The following is a 23336-nucleotide window of genomic DNA, read 5'->3' on the forward strand; positions in this document are numbered from 1 at the left end:
CCCAATGGTTTAAGAAATGTTAAAATACACGATCTTAGGACAAGTACATATAAGTTTAAAATATCACCAAATACCATATTTTTTATGATCGTAAGTTTTGCAACTTTTACAGTATTTATACTAATTTTTGGCTCTTAGACTTTAGTTAATTTAATTATTGTAAAACAATAAAATTATGTTATGTCACACGTCATGAAACAATGATCTGGAATAAAAGGCATATAAGTATTAATTCTTTCTCTTTCGACGTTTTTAAATAATACTAGTATTATCTTTTGGAGGTCTGACAATTTCCATTTAACTGTAAATTCTTAAGAAATTTTGTTATAATAAATTATGAATTAAACAATTTTTGATCTAGCTACTAAAAGTAATTATTTACCTATAATAATGTTATAGTCAACAAATCCACCTAGCATTATATACTAATCATGGTGGACTAATTCATGTATTGGAGATTGTACCTCTAAATGATAGTCCCCTGCTTTGACTTTATACCAAAAACAAAACTTTCTCTAGGAGGTTCCTTTCTTCTCTAGTTTGAGCTTTCGTTTCTTTAGCAAAAAAAAGAAAATGGTTGTCACAGGTGAACATAGCTTTGACAGAACAAGTGAACTAATAGATTTTGACAACACACAAGCAGGTGTTAAAGGACTAGTTGATGCACGAGTTACAAAAGTCCCAAGAATTTTCTACACACCAAAAGATGCATATTCTAATGATCCTGAAAAAACCCAATTCAAGATTCCTGTTTTAGACTTGGATTGCATCAGTAAGAATCCAGTTCAACGTAAAGAAATAGTTGAAAAAATCCGCAATGCATCTGAAGTGTGGGGTTTTTTTCAAGTGGTCAATCATGGTATTCCTCAAAGTGTTTTGGAAGAAATGTTGAATGGTGTTAGAAGATTTTATGAGCAAGATATTGAGGTGAAGAAACAATGGTATACTAGGGACCCATCGAAAAGAGTGGTGTATAATAGCAATTTTGATCTGTTTAGTACTGCATCAGCTAACTGGAGGGATACTACTTACTGCAGTATGGCTCCAAAGGCTCCTACTGCTGATGAATTGCCGGAGGCTTGCAGGTATTTACTCGTTGAACTTTCATTTCCGCTCATATAATTGCGCACCAAAAGAAATCTGTTAAATGGTTTAGTCACCAGAGATGCTCATATGAATCTATTTCAAACACCAGATAGAACTTTATTGAGTCTCCTAATTATGTCATCTCTATACTGGAGAAAGATTGCCAAGAAAAATTGGTCCGCTTAGAAATCCTTTGTTACCTTGCAACTGACTATGAATAACTTCATATCCGAAACCTCTTGGTCAGAAAATTACACTACCTATATAAGCTCAAAATTATGTGTATATATATACCGAAGATGTTGAATCCCCGACTTTTTCGTGTATTTACTTTTTTTATATTTTGAAACATGTATTATCTTATTTAGTAATTATGCCCAGGGCGAACGGATCCAGTCAAGTAACCATACAAAAAGCGACTCCAAAGTTAGACCAAACACGATGATATCACGCTCCATCTGCAACTGATCAAAAATGTTCAATTCCTTCTGAAGCTAAAGCAGCAAAAAAAGGATAGCAGCAAGTTTTTGAACCTTATACTATTACAATTGATTGAGATCTGAATAATCACTTCTAAGAGTTCCACCGCCTGTGAGCCACAAAACAAAGAAGCGTTAGATTAGCAGGTAGTGGAATCTTAGACCCAGATCCCAATTGTGTGTTTGTAACAGGTTTGATCCGTCTTTGAAAAAACCCTAAAACAGCTATCTAAGCTCCAAGGAAGAAATCGGTGATGAGTCAAACAAATACTACTACTAGCAGTGGCCATCCCTAACAAGCAAATCTCAAGCTTGGTGAACATGGCCTTCATGGCCGGTGGCCAGTCCACAACGGTGGCTGGCCAGCCCTCACAAAATACAACTGATCCTAATATCAAACCTAATTCTTTACAATATTCAGATCTTTTCAAACCACAAACTTTGAATGACCCAACACACAACCAAATACAATCACTGCCTCAAATTTCCATGAAGCCAATAACTTTTCTACATGGGGTACCATACATCAAATACACTGAATCAGAAGTTGATCAAATGAATGTCATTGAAGAACTCCAGTATGCTGTGGTTGGGAAATTTTCATATGGACAGCCAGATATTGAACAGCTTCGCCGAATAATCCCTGCACAATGTGGAATAAAAGGTGAGTGTAGAATAGGTTTTCTAAGAAATCGACATGTGCTTATCAGATATACTCTCTTTGAAGACTTTGTGAATTTCATATCAAAACCTGTATATTACATTCAAGATAGAGAGGGATACTCGTACCAATTGAGACCTTTGATCTATGATGCGAAGTTCAAAATTGATGAAGAAACATCAAAGACAATGGCATGGATTTCATTTCCAAATTTGTTGCCTACATATTTTGTGAAGGAAACTCTTTTCTCAATTGCATCGGCAGTGGGTATTCCAATACAGTTGGATATGGCTACTATCAATAAGACTAGACCTAGTTGTGCTAGGGTCAAGGTTTTAGTAGATTTAGTAGCAGATTTACCCAAAACAGTGAGGATGGATATTGAAAATGAAAAGGCAGGAGCAATACGGACTGTAAATGTTCAGATCCAATATGATTACCTTCCTAAGTATTGCAAGGAATGTAAATTACAGGGACATAATGAATTTGATTGTAGAATTATTCATCCGGAGCTTGCCCAATATGAAGGGAAAGAAGAAGATCAGGTGGATACTAATGGAAAACATTCAGAGGAAAAAAAGGGCTAACAATGAAGAACGTGGAAAAAAACCTAAGGAGGATAAAGAGGCTGAATCCATAGAAAAGACACAGTTACAAGCATATGAACAACATAATGGCAAGCAAGCTAATGACAAAGGCAAGCAACAACAACAAGCAGGGAAGCAACAAGGTTATAATGGGCACAAAAACAACGGGAAATACAATCATACAGGGTACAATAATCATTACAATTACTCAGCTAGAATTTTACCTAGTGGAAGAGTTCTTGGCAATCCTGGAAATTGGAATGCCATCAAAGATAACAGGAATTTCAGTGCGGATGAGAGAACTGCTTACCAATGCAAACAAAGGGAGCCATCAGCCACTAGTACAAGTAACAAATTCAACACATTAGTGGACTTAGAGGAAGAAAATCACAATAAAAATGAAAGAGGGATCACTGATACTACTGCTAATGCTATCAAAGAGACAGCAAGACCATGGGTAGAAAATGCTTTTGGAAAACAAAGCAATAACAACAAGGGAGCCGAACAGGTCATGAAGGAGCAAGTCCCAGTCAATAGTCATGAGCAGGTCATGAAGGAACAAGTCCCAGTCAATAGTCAGGAGCAAGAAAAGATAGAGCAACAAGTACCAGTCAATAATCAGGAGCAAGATAAGAAAGAGGAAAAGAGGGTAGAAGATGATCAACCAATAGTGACTACCACACATGATACAGAGAGAACTATTACAGATATTGTGGATATTGGTAACAAAGAGGAAATCTACAACAAAGGTAAACATGATTCAGAAGGACAAGGAGTACCCCTACATATAGAGGTACAAGATAGTGTCAATTCAACTTATGAACAACTAAGGGAAATATCAGTGGGGCAGTACATAAATCAAGAGAAAAAAATACCTGAAAAACCTGAAAACCCACCAAATGTTGAGTTGGAAGCAGGAAAAATAATGGAAGATGGAGATACTGCATTATCTGCAACTGAAAATGAGAGACATGAATGCAGAAAAGAAGTGGGCGATAAAAAAGAAATGGCAATACCAACAGGGGATCAAGGAGGCCTAAACAGTAATGATACAGTAGAAGAGGAACAGGCAAGTTCAAAAAAAAATAGTTCCCAATTGGTAGCTAAAGATTATGAAGTTAACAATACTGCACATCATAAAGAAAACCTCATGGAAATAGACATTGGAGAAGAGAAAGAAGGAGACACTCTTACATCAGCTCTTATGGAGGACAAAAATAGTGGGGACATCTCTCCTAAACATTTATTAAAAGCTAAAAGGAGCCACAAAATAAGAGATAGAAGTGTTCCACCCAAGACATTAGGGAGAGTACAAACAAGGACAGCCTATGCAAAAGGAGTTTCCTAATGAATAGCTCACTTATTTGGAACATAAGGTCTGTAAACACTCAACAGGCCTTTGAGAGGGTGATATTACTACATAGACAGAAACATTTCAATTATGTTGCATTAATGGAGCCTTTCCAACATGTGAGGCATATAAATATGTACAGGTTATGGCTTAATATGAGAACAGCTTGGCATAATGTAAATGGGAAAATCTGGTTGTTTGTAGAACCTGACATACAAGTTGAAATTCAAGAAGACACTGAACAAATGTTATCTTGCAAATTTACGCATCTGGTGAATGGACATGAAATGTTAGTTACATTTGTGTATGCAAGTACTGAAAGATGTGGCAGAATTGCTTTATGGGCAGATTTGTACAATATTTCATCTCATGTCACTATTCCATGGCTTGTGGGGGGAGACTTCAATGTAATTACTGATGCCATTGAGAAGTTTGGAGGATTACCAGTGCAGTTTGCTGAAACTGAGGACTTTAGACATTGTATTGACACATGTTTATTGGTGGATTTGGGGTTTACTGGAAGCATATTTACATGGTGGAATGGGAGATCAGATGAGGCCTGTATTTTTAAAAGGTTGGATAGATGTTTGGGAAATCAGGCTCTTCAAAATAAATTTTCGAATCTGGGCATTGAGCATCTTATTAAACAAGGGTCTGATCACTCTCCATTGTTGGTGAACATGAAGGCTGATAGTAGAGTTATTAAGAAGTCGTTCAGATTTCTTAACTTCTGGGTTGAACATGAGTCATTTCAAAATGTGGTCAAAGAAAACTGGGAGGAATCTTATGGTTCAGATCCGTTCTTTAACTTTCATAATAAGTTAAAAAAAGTGGGAAGAGCCCTTTCTAAGTGGAGCAGGGATTCATATGGTGATATATTTACACAAATAGCTTCTCTTGAGGAAGTGGTGCAAGTTCATGAGAGGGAATTGGAACAGAATCCTATAGCGCTGAACAGAGAGAGACTGCAGAGGGTACAAGCTGATTTGATTAGATTTTATGCTATTGAAGAGAAATTTTGGAAGCAAAAAGCTGGTATGCAGTGGTTTCAAGATGGGGACAGAAACACAAAATTCTTTCATGCCCATGTTAATGGAAAAAGGAGGAAATTACAGTTGCAAAGAATTCAAGATCAAACAGGTACATGGTTAGAATCTGAAGAGGAGATAGCTCAGGAAGCAATCAGATTCTACTCTGATCAATTTAGAGAAGAGAATAATCCTACTGATTTTTCTATGTTGGATAAGATTCCTAGAATGATTACAGAAGATCAGAATCAAAAGCTTTATGAAATGCCGGAAGAAAAAGAAATTAAAAGGGCAGTATTTGGATTAAATGGGGATAGTGCAGGGGGTCCAGATGGATTTACAGGAAAATTCTTCCAAGCTTGTTGGGACACTATATCCAAAGACATGGTGAAAATGGTGAGATCTTTTTTCTGTGGACATGAACTACCTAGGTATATCACTTGTACCAACTTAGTTCTATTACCAAAGAAGAAAGAAATCAACACTTTTTCTGATATGAGGCCAATTAGTTTGAGTAATTTCACAAGTAAAGTGTTCTCAAGAATTCTGCATGACAGGTTGGTACAATTTCTACCTAATATTATTTCACCTCAACAATCTGGCTTTGTTAAAGGTAGAAGCATTGTAGAGAACATTGTACTAGTTCAAGAAATTATACATGATATTAGAATTAGAGGAAAGCCTGCTAATGTGGTCATCAAGTTAGACATGGCTAAGGCTTATGACAGGGTATCATGGTTATTCTTGACCAAAGTGTTAAGGAAAATAGGATTTGGTGAATTCACCATTGATCTAGTGTTCAGAATCATTTCTAACAATTGGTATTCTATTTTGATCAATGGGCAACCACATGGTTTCTTCAGATCTTCAAGGGGGGTAAAACAAGGGGACCCATTATCTCCTACTCTTTTTATACTTGCTGCTGAATGTTTGTCTAGGGCTCTGAATGCATTGTTTAATGAAACCAGCTACAAGGAGTATGGAATGCCAAAATGGAGTCCATATGTCAATCATTTGGCATATGCTGATGACACTATTATCTTTACTTCTGCTAATGAGGAATCTTTGAGGTTGGTTATGAAGACTCTAACAAACTATGAAAAGGTGAGTGGCCAGAAGATTAACAAACATAAAAGTGCAGTGTATATGCATCACTTGACCTCACATAACATCAAGGAGGTGGTGCATAATGTTACTCAAATTCCAGAAAAAGAATTTCCTTTTACTTATTTGGGAGTGCCAGTGTATTATGGGAGGAGAATGAATATTCATTATAAAGAGCTGATTGAAAAGATTCAAAATAGGCTTAGCTCTTGGACTGGAAAGTTGTTATCTATCGGGGGGAGAACAACACTAATCAAGCATGTCTTACAAAGTATGCCAATCCATTTGTTATCAGCTTGTGACCCTCCTGATGGAGTACTTGCACAGATACACAGGTTATTTGCAAAGTTTTTTTGGAGTAACTCAGTTGGTAATTCAAGCAAGCACTGGGCAACCTGGACAACTTTATGTCATCCAACAGAGGAAGGGGGTATGGGATTCAGAAGTTTACAAGATATGTCTAAATCCTTGTTTGCAAAACTGTGGTGGAACATGAGGACAAAGCAGTCCCTTTGGAGGACTTTTATGAGCAATAAATATTTGAAGAAGTTTCATGCAGTGATTTCTCATATTAAGTCAGGTACTTATGTGTGGAAGAAGATGATTAAGCATAGAGATGAGATTGAACATGAAATTTGGTGGAAGGTTCAACAAGGCAATTCCTATTTCTGGTTTGATAATTGGTCAGGTTTGGGAGCTCTTTATTACATTACTCCACTAGATTTTGTATGTGAACCAACCATTATTCTTGTAAAAGAAGCAGCGAATGAAGGGCTTTGGGATGAGGAGATGCTTAGAAGAAATCTTCCTGCAGAACTGGCTGATCACATTGTGCAGAATATTAAACCTCCAGATGAGAATATGCAGGAAGACAAGGCATACTGGAAGTTAGACACTAGAGGCAAGTTTACAGTAAGTTCTGTTTTTCAACTTCTAAGACAAAGAAGAGAATCTAGCATTCTTTATAAGCACATGTGGTTGGAAGGACTACCTATAAAGATTTATTTTTTTATGTGGAAGTTTTGGAAATTTAAATTGCCTCTGGATGATAAATTGAAGAAATGGGGTCATCAATTCCCTTCTAGATGTTACTGTTGCCAACACCCTGAAGTGGAAGATTTTTCTCATGTGTTCTTAAAATCACCAACTGCTCAGGCTATCTGAAAGCATTTTTGTAATCCAGTTGGGATAAATATTGATAATCTACAGGTTACTCAAATAATTAATAGTTGGTGGGATATGCCTGGAAAGCCTCATGTCAAATGTATTTATCAAGCTGTCCTTGCTATTATTATTTGGGAACTTTGGAAAAGAAGAAATACCATGAGACATGATGGGAAAGTATCAATCACTAAACTCATCTATCAAGTGATGCATACTTTGATTCAGTTTATGAAAGTGAGAAGAAGGAACTTCAAATATGCACCTTATAGATGGAGTGTTGTTGTGGAAGCTCTACAGAGATACTCTTCAAAGGTTAAAGTTATTCAAGTTCAGTGGAAATTACCAGAAATGGGTTGGATTAAGGTTAACACTGATGGAGCTTCAAGAGGAAATCCTGGGAGAAGTGGATGTGCCTTTTGTGTAAGGAATGAGATGGGTAATGTGGTGCAAGCTCAGGCTAAAGAAATGAATGATCCTATGAGTACTAATACAGAGGTAGAAGCGCTGGCTATTCTGCAAGCTCTTAGATATTTGAAGAACAATCAATTGGATAAAATCAGGATTGAAACTGATTCTTTATTGCTAAGAAACATCATTCAGATGACTTGGGAGGTACCTTGGCAAATTGTTACCATGGTAGAAGAAATTTGGAAGCTTATGGAGGGTAAAACTGTGGTGATTGAGCATATATATAGAGAGGGCAATAAATTAGCAGATCATTTAGCTAATTTAGCTCTGGATAATGGAGATGTACTTTTCAATTCTTTTCAAGAGATGGACTGCCAAGGCAAAAGAATAGTGAACAGTGACAAGTTGCAATTGCCTTACCTAAGGATCAGGAAATGTTAAAGCGGACAGTCTTAGATGAAGTTTGGAGCAGAGGAATCTATTACATTCAAATCCTATGGGAGGAGAATGGAAAGGTGGTTTATATTAATTGTTTGTTAATGTTTACAGGTAATTCAATGTTAATAGAGGCATCTGCAGCTCAGCAAGTAATGAAAACAATCCCATGGAAGGTACGCAGCAGAGAACAATTAAGTGGAGGAAACTGATTATCTCAATGGATCAGAACAACACTAACAAAGCCAAGGATAAGCAACAACAACAGTGCAAAAAAGTCACAAGAAGCAACAGAACCAGGAAAGAAAATCAAGAAGCAGCAGAACCAGGTCCTAGCACAAAAAAGCATCTAAAAAGGAAACACAAATGGAGAAAACTGATTATCCCAATGGATCACAACACAAATCAGTATAATAACAGCAAAACCAAGGAGAAACAATACCAACAGTGTGAAGAAAGGCACGGATACTACACAAGAAGCAGCAAAACCATGAAAAGAAATCAAGAAGGTTGCACAAGGAAAACCACGCAACATCGACCATAAAAGCATATGGGAATATAATACATCGGAAGGTCAATGAACAAGGCGTGGTATTAGTGTCGAATGATGCTCATTCCCTTGCTCAAACACCTATTGATTGTAGTATAATCTCAAGCCAGGAAAAGAAACTTCACAAACGGAGATGGAAAATAAAACCACTTACATTAGAGATCTCCAGAGGAGGACATTTCAAGAGGAAAGCTTTCAGCTTAAAAGTACAAGAATCCATACATCGAACATTTGTTGACACAGAAATGAACCTGAACCGGTGAAGATATTTAAGATGGAGCTCAAATGCCATCTTTGGAATTGAAACCGGTGCAATAGTCGTAAGAAGGAGAACAAATTACATTTGGTTCTTGGCCAACATTTACCCAGGAAGTGAAGATGAAGATTGTGAGAGAGAAGAGTGATAAATATTTTTGCTCAGGTGAAGCATGGGGTTGGCGTAGAGGACATAGTGAACCACATTTTACAAGCTTGGGAATTGCAACCGGCAATAAGAAGCGTGAAATGTTCAGCATTACTTGAACTTTGTGGAACTTTTGGCTTCTCCAATGCTACCTGCCATTCACTTTCCATGTGTCCCAGACACATATAAAGAGACACAGTGGACCTGGTCAAAAAGAAACAAAGGAGAAACTGAAGTATATAACTAGCTCAATTTGTTTTTACTTTTTAGTTTGTCTCTTTTGCTTTGTTTCAAACTATCTCTGTTTTGGTGCTTTATTAAATTAATAAAATAAGCCATAGGTGATAAAAAGCCTAGTGGCCTTTATTAAAAAAAAAAAAAAATTATGCCCAGAAATAACCAGATACTATGTAGCATTTGTTTCAGTTCTAAAACTTCTGTCAGGAAATTTGGAACTTCTGCTGAGGTAAAGCAAGGCACAATAGTCTAAACGCCATTGTAATGTAACTGAATGGTGTTTAACCTCTAAAATTACTTGTATAGGAGATTGTTACATTACTTTTTTCCTGCAGGGATATCCTGATTGAGTACTCGGATCAAGTAAAGAAGTTAGGTTATTCTTTATTTGAGTTACTCTCCGAGGCCCTTGGCCTCAACCCGAGCTATCTGAATGACATGGGTTGTTCAGAGGGGCTCGCTGTTTTGTGCCATTATTATCCAGCATGCCCTGAGCCAGAACTAACTCTTGGAGCTAGCAAGCATTCAGACAGTGACTTCCTCACAGTACTAATACAAGATCATATTGGAGGCCTTCAGGTTCTTAATAAGAATCACTGGGTAGATGTTCCTCCCGTGCCTGGTGCACTAGTAGTGAATGTTGGTGATCTTTTACAGGTAAGTCTTTTATATATTCATGAGTTGACATATATTTAGATTTGAACTTCGAATGTGCTTACTTTTTGTTTTGACGGGAATTTTTCAGCTCATAACAAATGACAAGTTCAAGAGCATTGCACACAGAGTACTGACAAGTCGTGTTGGTCCAAGAGTATCGGTAGCCTGTTTCTTTACCACCGGTCACTCGTTGTCATCAAGAGTTTTTGGACCAATTCAGGAGTTGTTATCAGAAGATAATCCGGTGAGGTATAGGGAAACTACTGTGAAGGAATATTCAGTACATTATGATGCAACCGGGATAGGAGGGAAATCTCCCTTGTCAGATTTTAGGATCTGAAACATTTGTTTGTCTGTAAATGTTAGATCCTACAATCAGTTATATGTAACTGTTCTGCTTGGGACTTAGACATATGTAGAAGTGTGTCTACTGTGACTTTGATTTGTATTCTACACACTGTGGCCTAGTTATACATGAGAGTTCAATTGAAAAAAATAAAATAAAATAAAAATATATATATATATATATATATATATATATGCAGCCCTTCTAATTCTTGTAAAAATAATACAGGAGCTCATTTGAAGCAAAAGTGTATACATAAATAAAGGAAAGAGGGGCAATGATTTAACTTAGACATCTTTAAACAAAAAATATCAAGTTAATGTCAAAGGTTGTTAAAAGCAATGATGGTCATAATCATAGCAGTATGTCATATTGCATCAGCGGTCCTGCCCTCTGGGCTTTAATCTCATACAATATGAACAAATCAAGAATCAAGTATAGGGATGTGATTGGCAGAGAGAAAATCATTTTTGAGAAAATGTTCACTAAATTTTCCAATCACTTCTCTAATGAAAGTAAGGAAAACAAGTTCCTTAAGGGACATTCCACTTCCCTTCATCCTCTAACATACCCATCCCATCCTCATCGGTACCCCATAGCCCCCACCTCTACCAACCCACTTCCCTACCCTCATCCAACCTTTCATTGTGTTTGCCTAAATTATGTATAAATATTTTTGGAATAATATTTTTTGTTGTCCGACTTACCAAACACCAAAAAGAAATAAGAAAAATTACTTATTTTTCAGGAAAAACATTTTCTTCGTACCTAACACACCCTAGGTAAGTGCTAAGAAACCTTTAATTAGCTTCCGCTTTACATTTTTATTTTTTTCTACATCTACAACTATCCTTCTATAATCTCTAAAAAGATCCATTTAACTCAATATCTATACCAACAGAATACGTAATAAAGATACCACCCCCCCCCCCCCCCCCAAAAAAAAAAAAAAACCCCAACAAACCAAAAAAAAAAAAAAAGTGAATGGAGGGGAGTCCTAACACAACTATTTGCTTATAAACCAGAGGGCACATATTCAAGCTATGAAAATAGCATCTTTAAAAAATACAAAGTAAGATTGTGTAAAAAAAGACATAGCGGGAATCTTTTGCATCGGGTCGCCCTTTTCTACGGCACTATGATTCCCAATGAACTGGTAGAACTGCATTTCTTGAACCCCTTGCATGTCCAAAAGAGAAAAATGATCTTTTGATGACTCTAGTACTGCTACATTCTAGGGCTGGGCATAAATATCGAAAATCGAAAAATCGGACCGAACTGAATCGAACTTCAAGAAACCGAAACCGAAAGAACCGAACCGAACTAGTTTGGTTCGGTGTTTGGTGTTCACCTTAAAAAAACCGAAACCGAAATAGCCGAACCGAACTTTGATGAAACCGAACCAAAGAACCGAAATTTATACATTATCCAAAAAAATTAAAATAGTCCAGACCCATTAAGTTTAAGCCCAACAAAAATTCAATTGTAATAAGCTCTCTTTTACTTTTGTATCTCTAATTTTCCACTTCAGTTGAGAAAATCAAATATCCTTAACAAAGAAAGGTGACTAGGATGTGTCTTTAGAATTAATGTATGTCCTTTATGTGTTTTTTTAATTATTCTTACTGTATGTATATAACACCTAGTAATCCTATATTATGGTTATGGTTTTCTGTTCTTGTGTATCCTGTTTGTTTGATTTGATTTTAATTTGTTAGTTTTATGTTTTGTTGCTTTTGAGAATATGAATTAGTGTAAATGGAAGCGCTTCTAATATCATATCAAAAAAATCGAATTGAAAAAACCGAACCAAACTTCAAAAAATCGAAACCGAAAGAACCGAACTGAACTAGTTTGGTTCGGTTTTCGGTGTCCACCTTCAAAAAACCGAAACCGAAATAGCCAAACCGAAGTTTGATAAAACTGAACCGAAGAACCGAACGCCCACCCCTACTACATTCAATAGGATTAACATCAGGAACTGGTACAATCTCTTGAACTGTCAAATAAAGTTGTCTGTTAGAAGCTGAATCCATAAAGAAAGATCTCCTAGAGCCCGTTTGGCTTAGCTTATAAGTTGCTTAAAACAGCTTATAAGCTGTTTTCAGCTTTTTTGAGTGGCCAGCTTATAAGCCATTTTTGTGCTTAAAATAAGCCAAAAAAAAAAAGTTGGCCCGTCAGCTTATATAAGCTGCTTTTTTTAAGCCCATCCAAATAGGCTCCTAATTTGTTGAACTGCAAAGTGTTTATCTCATATAAATAACTACATTTTAGGAGCAATTGACCATTCATAACTGTTTTTTTCATATTTACAATTCGTAGCTACATTAGGCATTTTTGCTGTATTTGATGTATTTAGTGTAGAAGCTTAAATACATATGAGATACAATATGAGCCAAATACATATGACAAAATACACTCAAATATAACGAGAAGAAGCTAGGAAAAATATGTAAGAAAAATAATGTGGTTGGCTGGGTTCGAACCTGGGCTGGCTCCACTCCCAATAACCACTCTAGCCATGCGTATTTAGGTATAGCTATGAATGGTAATTTAGAAAATCACTGTAGCTACTAAATATAAATAAATTAAAAGATAGTTATTATCAATAATTACCTCAGGGAGATAACTATGCCAAGTAATTATTCCTTTTCTTATGTCAATATACTCATCCCCCATGCTTGAAACATACTAAATCTTTTGTTTTCTGGTACTTCTATGACAACATAGTCTTCATCTCTGCCTGTGAAATTATTAATGGAAAATCTTGAGGGGTGGAGCTAATTGGATCAATGATTTGATCCAAATGGAATTTATTTGAGGAGACGCTGGTTCTACAAAGTGGGCAATTTGCATCATTTTGAATCCAAACATCAATACAATCAATGTGGAATACATGAGCACAACTTGGAATATTCTTAGCTTCGCATTATCTTGAAAATCATTCAAACAAACAGCACATTCACATGTAACTTCTTGTTTTCTGCCCAAATATTGCATCTTTTCCTTCCCTTGTCTTGCACGGCAAAACGGGGATTGATCGATTTACAGATTCGTCTAGTCCCCGATTTTCCACTGCATGGAAGTAAAACGTTAACGGGCCTCAAAAAATCAATCCTGTGCCTATTCAAACAACATTTGATGACGAAAATATAGTAAGTAACTAGCAAGAAACCAGTAGCCAAGATACCGATGATGGCGATGACTATTATTAATTGGAAAGCCAGCATGAGAACAACTTGGAGGACTTTTCACAGGAGAAACAGATTCCATTTGATAAATTTTTTAAAATAAGGAGGAGAAAATTGGTAATGTTTGGATCTTGAATGACATGAACATGTTATATAAGCTGAAGAAAAGTGATAAAGAATTGGTAGACGAGAAAATAGAAGTTGTAGAAGTGAACGTTTGTCATTTCAAGATTGAGTAGAAGGATCAGAGGCGTATGATAGGGAGCACTTTACCTCCAATGTGTGGGACTTTCCGACATAAATTTGGATTTAGTCAAACTCTAATGCAAATACTTAACACTAATGACCTGTTTGGATGGTGGTTTCCCATGTTTCATTAATGTATGGTTTTCGATGAAATCATATTTGTTTTTATTGTTCTTAAAATTATGTGGTATGGTATTGTAAACCCGTGGTTCACCTCATGGTTATATAACCATGAAAAGTCTCAATTTTTGTAACTACGAATTTGGTGGTTCTTCCGTGGTTACGTATTTCATTTCTTCATTATACCCCACCCCACCCCACCCCTGCCCCACCCTCCAAACACCCACCTCACACCACCCACCCCTTCACCACCCCCACCCACTACCCCTCACCACCACCCAACCCCACCCCCATAACCACTCACCCCCACCCTCATCCTACAACCACCCACCTCACACCACCCCCAATACCTATTTATTTTTTAAAGTTTCTATTTTATTCTTTACCTGAGTTTTATTAATATATATAAACTAATTTCTATTTAAGATTTAAGGGTATTTTAATAAACTTACAAGTTATTATACAGTATCGTACAGTCAAACCAAACAATACAAATGTTATTAAACCACAACAAACGATACAGTCTATCCAAACACTGTGTTCATTAATACAGTACAATACAATACAACACCATATTGTACCATCAGAGGCGGATCTAGAATTTAAACTCTTGGGGTTCAACCTTTTAAATTTTTTAGCATTGAGCCATTATATTTCTAAAGTTATGAGTTCATATCTACTATTTATTGTAAATTTAATAAATTTTTACATATAAATTTGTACACCACATTGAAAGTTTGGGGACTGAATCCCAAATTATAATGCTCCATCCGCCCCTGTGTACCATACCATACTGTACATTAATGAACCATGGGAAACAACCATCCAAACAGAGGGTAAGTGGAAAAAAAAAAAAGAGTTCAGGGATCAGATGAGATGAATGAATGAACATTAAGAATCAAGGGAAGTAGGAGTATTTTAAAGTGAAGAGATCAGAGGGAAGTCTTAACGTTGAGGACATAGTTGGTGAATGTTGTATCTGCCTCCAAGAAGAAAAAGTTATGTGTCTAATTATAATTTTGTAAAAGATATTGTAATTTAATCAATTATAACAAATTTAAAGTTGAACTATGGTATTAATATGTAAGTAATTACTTCCGGAAAGGGAGCATTTGGTAAGTTGATATCCATCCGGGGAAAGAACATCAATGCCCTCTACACACAAAATAATTATCCTTTCATGTTTCCTTTACTTTCGTAACCCCAAAACTATTTACCCTTAATATCCTGTTATACCCCCATTTAAACGGGTAAAAATAGGAGTACAACATATTGGTGATTCCTATTTGTTTTATTTTAAGGAGTCGCCACCTAATTAATTTAACGGTGAATTAGGACACCTAATTTATTAACTAAGGTAAAGCCTAACTAAACCTCCGTTAATGGTCTGCTTAATTAGCGTGATTCTAGGTAAGGGTTCTAGATTATTCTAAAGGGAAGGGGTTAGGCATTCTTTAGAATCCGTTAACTACGGTTAACCGGTCAAACTTAGGATAATTAATTAGGGCTAAAGATGCAAATATAGCATTTAAATTTTAAGAAAATGGCTTGTAAATGTTGCTAAGGTTTTAAAGGAAAATATAATAATGCTATTTAAAATAATACTTATAAATGTTGTTAAGGCTTTAAATGGAAATACAATAATGCTATTTAAACTAACATTTGTAGAAGATATAATGATTTGCGTAAAAGAAGACTTTAAATGCTATTTAAAATAAGACTTATAAATGTTGCTAAGACTTTAAATGAAAAAATAATGCTATTTAAAATAAGACTTGCAGAAAATATAATAATTTGCATATAAGCAAAAGAAAATGCGGGTTTGTGCAGCGTTTTTATAAATATTTGAAATAACTCAAATGACGAGGTATTAATTGATTTTTTTGCGGTTTAGGAGTATAGACAAGATGTGAGTTTTCTTTCTCCTTTATTATTTTTATTAACTACATTCGGCTGAAAATATGCATAATTTGGATAAATCTTGAAAAATTGTTTACAAAATATTCTTGAGTTCATATTTGCGTATTAGTGGCGTTTTAAAATTTCTAAGATAGTAAGAATAAAACATGATTCCTTTAACTTAAAATATGTATTTACGCAATTGAAAATAAATTATTCTAAAATAAATATTATAGACACTATAAATAATTTTAATATAAAAAGAAGAAAATGAAACCTATGGAATTAATTGTTGGTTTCTCCTTAAATTAACTACCCATTACTACTAAAACTATTCCCACTAATTCTCCTAGAATTCATCTAAACTAAGGAAACAAAAATAAGATAAAGTGTTAGTCATACAATGCAAATCAAATACATAAAGTAAAATAGGGTAGAAAGAGGGGACGGAAATTAAATGGATCAGCCCATTTTAGGCCAACGACTGCGGATCTGTTGCTGCTGTTGGGCTTGGCCCAGAAATCTTTTTTTTTATATTGCTGCGGACAGGGATTAACTCGAGAAGAATGTTTCGTTGGGCTTTGGCCCAACACTGAATGCGGAAGAAGACGAGTCCCTTTGACTCGTATGCGATGGTCATGCATAAAATGAAAGGAAAAGGATTAGTATATAATCAATGAATAAGGTTAAACATGTAAAATATAAACTCAAAACAGATCAGTGGATTATGTATATACTGTGTATATTTAAGTATACCTCATGTATACACATTCATAAGGATGTATAAAAGGTTAATATTGGAAAGCTTTCGCCCCCGTCTTCTCGATGTTGCACAAGTTCCAAGAGATTTCATGAATCCCAGGCATGGCCTAACACCGGGGAGGGTTCAAGCTTGATCCATAATGACCCAACTAACCTCCCTATCAATGTGTTAACCACAATATACTCATAATACACATTCATATACATACTTCAACGAGATATACTTGCAACATATGCAGAATTCTAACAAAGATGTATATTGGTACTATAGAATATATACAAGGCTTAACTAACGCATATTCACTCATTCATTCGAAAAGACTTCAAGATACTTCGAACATACAACAAATATCCCACTGCCTGTGTTCTAAGACACTGGCACAACATAAAAAAAAAAAATACAAACTGAATGGCAATCCCCTTATATTTCTCAAATTTTATCCTTGGCATGGTTTAACCCAATTCATAACAGTAAATCAAACATTGTGTTGAGCTTTTAAACTTCAAGAGGAGATACATGTACGTACAACATGGGCAGAAAGCAAACATCAACCTGGGTTCTATTAGAGCTAGTGGACTCAGGTTATTCACTGCTAAAGGATGTGAACATTTGGAAATTATAACAGGGTGTGCCAAAATTCGGTCTAACAAATCAGACTTTGGTTATGCAGGTTAAACTAATAGGAAAGGGGATGGGGAAGCATGAAGATGGACCAGCCATACTATGATAGTTACCCTAATCTTATGGGCAGTTTTTGGACAGCATTATTCACTTAGAACACATAGCATATTCCAGAAATCATACAAAAGCAAAGAGAGAGGATTTTAAATAACAGACTAACAAATACCAAAGTTTTAGATTTGAACAAAACAGCTGGGGAAAAATATGCATTTAGCATGTTCATGTGGCACTTTAAGGGTAACAACTATATGCAAGAATGTTGAATAGGTTCAGATTCACAGAAAGAAACATAAGAGCATACAACCAAACATATCGACACTTAGGTAGTCAACAAAGGTAGACCATAGGCAGTTTCAAACACTCAAATTAAGTTTACAGATGGCATAGGGTCTCCAATAACACTTAGTGAGACAGTAGTGATTAAAAATAGGTAAAACAATGTATGTCAAGGCAGTTCCAGACAAGCAGAGCAGGAAAAACCATTTCTTTCAAAGTTACAGATAGTTATAAAATGACCAGGGTCACATCATCTTAGAAAATCAGTTTTATGACTTAAGATTTCAACAAGAAGTTCAATATTAGTCCATGTTCCAGTCAAGAGAGGGTTAATAGTCCATTTTTATGGTTTTAACATTATGGTAGAGGTATATATGTGAATTTTAACATGGTACAGAAGAACATGGATCCCCCTAACACATGCACATCCCCCTTAAGGGACAGTAAGTCGTAGAACCAAGCAAAATGAACGTTAGGGGGCTCTTTTCTGTCCTCGACCAGAAACAAAGATGGAGAAGACAAACCCCATTAAACTTGTACTACGAAAAATGCAAAAAGGGAACAGATAAAGACGGATTTCGGGTTCATGAATGAACAAAACTCATTAATGTTTTCAGATGCGAGCAGAAGAGAAAGAAGAAGGAAACAAAATTTTACCCTCTTCAACAGTTGAAAAACTGACGGGGAAAGGGACAAGCATTAATTGTCTTTCCCCGAAATGGCCATGCACGGCCTGGGGGATCGAAAGAGCTCTGTGATTTTGCTATTCGCGTCGTTGAAGAGTGAGAGAAGAGAAGGAGGAGGAGAGAGAGGAAGGGAAAGAAGGGGGTGCGGCCGATGAAAGGAAAAGAAACCCTAGTGGTTTCATTTGTTTGAACGAGTCGGGTCGGGTCCGGGTTAAAACGATGGGCTGGTCGGGTCGGTTCGTCTCGTGGGCTGTGTTGACGAATTTTAAAACGTGGGCTGGGTAGATTATAACGAATGGTGGGCTGGTTTCACGAATTAGGCTTTAGCTCAAATAGTTTTTAGGGTTAATTACGGATTGAATTAATATTTTGGGCTGCTTATTTATTTTGGGTGCCAATGGGCTGGTCCGAAAAACATTTGCGGGTTGACTGGGTTCGGATTTGGGCTCAAAATTTGGCTGATGAAAGAAAAAATTTGGGCTTCTAAATTTAAATACGAGACCTATTTTAACTAACTATATACTAACGTGTGCTAAAATATTACCTAATATAAAAGTATGTATTTATTAGTTCTCAGATAAAAAATAAAACTATAAAACGTTGTAATGACCGTGCGATAATATTTTAAAAGTTCAGCAGTAAATAAACGCTATTATTTAACTGCGGAAAATAAATGCGATGTATGTGCATAATGCGGTAAAAATGCTGAAATGATTATAATGCAAATTATAACAATACTGGTAATAATAAAATAATAATAATAATAATAATATTAATAATAATAATAATAATGGTAATAGTGGTAGTAGTAACGGTAATGAAATAAATAATAATAATAATAGCTAGTGACTACAATAGGATAATGAAACGCTGATGTTAGTAAAAAGCTAATAATCCTAGTAAAATATAAGTAATTATTTCTTAAGTTGCCAAAAATATTAGAAGCGTAAATAGATACTTTGGGGAAGGCGGGAGAAAATTGGGTGTCAACAACTTGTCCCTCTTTGACCGGTAATGATGAAAGAATTTTCGGGCAAAGACGTTGACTCAGTAGCCTATTTTGTCCCGACTAAAGGATTTTGGAGGACTAAGGGTAAAGAAAATTTTAGAGGATTATGGCCGAACTCCGGTCTCCGAGTTGCCTACATATCTCGGGTTGCACGAGAATCAGGCCGTGTGTAGTTCTCGGATAACTACGACACCTATGAATAACGAATCTCGATTGGTGCGAATCTTTGCAAAATATTGTCCTAAGCCGGCATAATGTGGTTTTCTCTGAAACCTAATGATTGATGAAACGAGGTTTTCAAACCATCATGATTCATGATGCAGAGCATTTGTGCGATGAATTTAAAGCATTTGTGCGGTGCATGTGCGTTTGCAAGCATTTCTGCGATGCAGATGAAAGCATTTGTGCGATGCGTGTGCGGTGCAAAGCCTTTTGAAGGCAGCCATGCAATGTACGTGCGGTGCATTTGAGAGCATTGATGCAGTGCGTTTGCAGGGCATTTGAAAGTAATAGTGCAATGCATGTGCGGTGCGTTTGCGAGCATTGATGCAGTGCGTTTGCAGGGCATTTGAAAGTAATAATGCAATGCATGTGCGGTGCGTTTGAGAGCATTGATGCAGTGCGTTTGCAGGGCATTTGAAAGTAATAATGCAATGTATGTGCGGTGCGTTTGAGAGTAATAATGCAATGTATGTGCGGTGCGTTTGAGAGTAATGATGTAGTGCGTTTGCAGGGCATTTGAAAGTAATAGTGCAATGCATGTGTGGTGTGTTTGCGAGCATTGATGCAGTGTGTTTGCAGGGCATTTGAAAGTAATAGTGCAATGCATGTGCGGTGCGTTTGTGAGCATTGATGCAGTGCGTTTGCAGGGCATTTAAAAGTAATAGTGCAATGCATGTGCGGTGCGTTTGCGAGCATTTGAAAGTAATAATGCAATGCATGTGCGGTGCTTTTGCGAGCATTGATGCAGTGCGTTTGCAGGGCATTTGAAAGTAATAATGCAATGCATGTGCGGTGCTTTTGCGAGCATTGATGCAGTGCGTTTGAAAGACATTTGAAAGTAATAATGCAATGCATGTGCGGTGCTTTTGCGAGCATTGATGCAGTGCGTTTGCAGGGTATTTGAAAGTAATAGTGCATGTGCAGTGTGGGACATTTGAAAGCAATAGTGCATGGGCAGTGTATTTGAAAGCATTTATGCGAGGCATTTGAAAGCAATAGAAAGTATTTGTGCGTCGATACATTTTGGAAAATCATTTGCAAAACTTAAGCATTAATCTATCGCAAATCTCGAGAATTATTGACACTTGAGAGGCATAATTGTTATAAGAAAGCTCAAACTGCTCGACGCGCAATCCTTGCAAGGCTGTAAACATTACATACTTCAGCTTCCGCAATTTGAAAATCTGCATCCAAAGAAAATTTGTAAGTTTTTTTTTTTTTTTGGGGGGGGGGGGGGGGGGGGGGTTGATTCGCGTTGACTTTGAAGATCTGGCTCTTGACGCTTCATGCTTCCAACTTTGTCTGGACTTGTAACCTCCGCCTATTTCTAAGTCTTGGCCAATTAACAAAACTATTTGAAAATATATTATTTGAAAAAAAGAAATATGCATAAATTATGGCAAATATGTATATAGTGATAAATAATTTCTGCTGAACTCGGAACTGTGACACATTGTGAAACAAAGCGAACGTCCTTTCTCCGAAGTCTTTCTTTTGTCTGATGAATCTGTTGACCATATACTCTTTCATGTCTCTCGATGTCGCTTGCGATGATGCCCTTGAAAATTGTCCTAGTTTCTGGCACAGGAGGATGTCGAACCTTTAACATGACGAGACCGAGCCTTATAGAGGCTGCCTACGTATTTCACTAAGGGAATCAGGTCAAGCGTAGTTCAAATTACAAGCAAAATAAAACTGAGGTTTTATAATAATGTGACTGAAGCCTATGCAGGCCGCCTACGTATCCCAATGCGGGAATCAGGTCAGGCGTAGTTCATGTTACAAACAAATTGATTTTTTTGGAAATTTCTATCTTAAAAGACTAAACCTAATATAGGTTTCTTACGTATCCCGCCGAGGGAATGTAGCTTCATTACATAGAAAGGCATTACAAGACATTACATACAAAATAAATGAAAGCTCCTAGACGTAGTATCTCTTGACGGCATCTGCGTTGATAGCTTTCGGCCAAACTTCGCCATCTATTTCTGCTAGAATTAACGCTCCTCCAGTCAATACCCGATGAACCATATAAGGCCCTTGCCAATTAGGTGCAAATTTTCCCTTAGCTTCATTTTGACATGGGAATATGCGCTTCAATACCAATTGCCCCGGTTTGAATTGTCTTGGTCTCACCCTTTTGTTGAAGGCTTTGGTCATTCTGTTCTGATAAAGTTGCCCATGACAAACTGCAATCATCCTCTTTTCATCAATGAGTATCAATTATTCATATCGATTCTGTATCCATTTGGCCTCACTCAACTCAGCCTCTTGGATAATTCTCAAAGATGGTATCTCTACCTTCGCAAGTAACACAGCCTCTGTCCCATAGACCAAAAGATAAGGCGTTGCCCCAGTTGAAGTCCTTACAGTGGTGCGATAACCGAGAAGGGCCAATAGCAATTTTTCGTGCCAACGTTTGTAATTGTCAATCATCTTCCGCAATATTCTCTTGATGTTTTTGTTGGATGCTTCAACTGCTTCATTCATCTGAGGTCTGTACGGAGTGGAGTTGCGGTGAGTAATCTTAAATGTTTCGCAAATCTCCCTCATTAGATCACTATTGAGATTAGCTCCATTATCTGTTATAATCGACTTCGGGATTTCGAATCGACAAATGATGTTGTTGCGAACAAAATCTGCCACCACCTTCTTCATCACTGACTAGTGCGGAGATGTTTCTACCCATTTTGTGAAGTAGTCGATGGCCACCAGGATGAACCTATGTCCATTTGACGCGGCAGGCTCGATAAGGTCAATGACATCCATGCCCCAAGCTGCGAATGGTCACGGAGAACTCGTCACATTTAATTCATTTGGTGGGACTCGAATCAAATCGCCATGAATCTGACATCGATGACACTTTTGCACAAAACGAATGGAATCTGATTCCATAGTCATCCAGAAATATCCGGCTCGTAGAATTTTCTTAGCCAGAGTAAAACCATTCAAGTGAGGCCCACATGTACCGCCATGCACTTCTTCAATCAACTTGGCCGCTTCTTTGGCATCAACACACCTTAATAGTCCTAAATTTGGAGTCCTCCTATAAAGGATTTCTCCATTTAGGAAAAAGTGGTTTGCTAATCTTCGAAGTGTTTTCTTCTGAACACTGGTTATGCCTTCTGGGTAGTCTCCTGCCTTGAGATACTTCTTAATGTCATAATACCAAGGTTCTCCATCAAGCTCTTCATCCACATAGAAACAATAAGCTTGCTGATCGTGCACATTCACCTTGATAGGATCTATATAATTCTTGTCCGGGTGCTGAATCATAGAGGACAAGGTTGCCAAAGCATCAGCGAACTCATTATGAGCCCTCGGAACCTGTTTGAATTCTACCTTGATAAATCTCTTACACAGATCTTTCACGCAATGCAGGTACGGAAGTATCTTCACGTTCTTGGTGGTCCATTCGCCTTGCACTTGATGAACCAATAAGTTAGAATCGCCTATAACCAATAATTCTCATATGTTCATATCAACGGCCATTTTGAGTCCAAGAATACAAGCTTCATATTCTGCCATATTGTTGGTTCACGGGAACCTGAGCTTTGCTGAAATTGGTAATGCTGGCCTGACTCGGAAATTAAGACTGCTCCAACGCCGACTCCTTTGGAGTTTGCAGCCCCATCAAAGAACATTCTCCACCCTGGATATTCTTCTGTGATATCTTCTCCGACAAACAACACTTTCTCATCAGGGAAGTAAGTCTTAAGGGCATGTATTCTTTATCTACAGGATTTT

The 23336-nt window shown here is 36.8% G+C and overlaps 1 protein-coding gene and 1 pseudogene across 1 annotated transcript; one reads left to right on the forward strand and one right to left on the reverse strand.

Annotated features, from left to right (window-relative positions):
* The first annotated feature begins 459 nt into the window (after window positions 1-459).
* Window positions 460-10642, forward strand: LOC132643024 (1-aminocyclopropane-1-carboxylate oxidase homolog 1-like). Its single transcript, XM_060359900.1, has 3 exons — window positions 460-1085; window positions 9829-10150; window positions 10239-10642. Exons 1-3 carry the CDS (start codon window positions 574-576, stop codon window positions 10488-10490), a joined length of 1086 nt encoding a protein of 361 aa, XP_060215883.1. The 5' UTR covers window positions 460-573; the 3' UTR covers window positions 10491-10642.
* A 2508-nt stretch (window positions 10643-13150) lies between these two features.
* On the reverse strand, window positions 13151-13769 carry LOC132616103 (RING-H2 finger protein ATL1-like; annotated as a pseudogene).
* Window positions 13770-23336: the final 9567 nt, after the last annotated feature.

Source organism: Lycium barbarum, chromosome 1, assembly GCF_019175385.1.
Source record: "Lycium barbarum isolate Lr01 chromosome 1, ASM1917538v2, whole genome shotgun sequence".
Lineage (NCBI taxonomy): Eukaryota > Viridiplantae > Streptophyta > Magnoliopsida > Solanales > Solanaceae > Lycium > Lycium barbarum.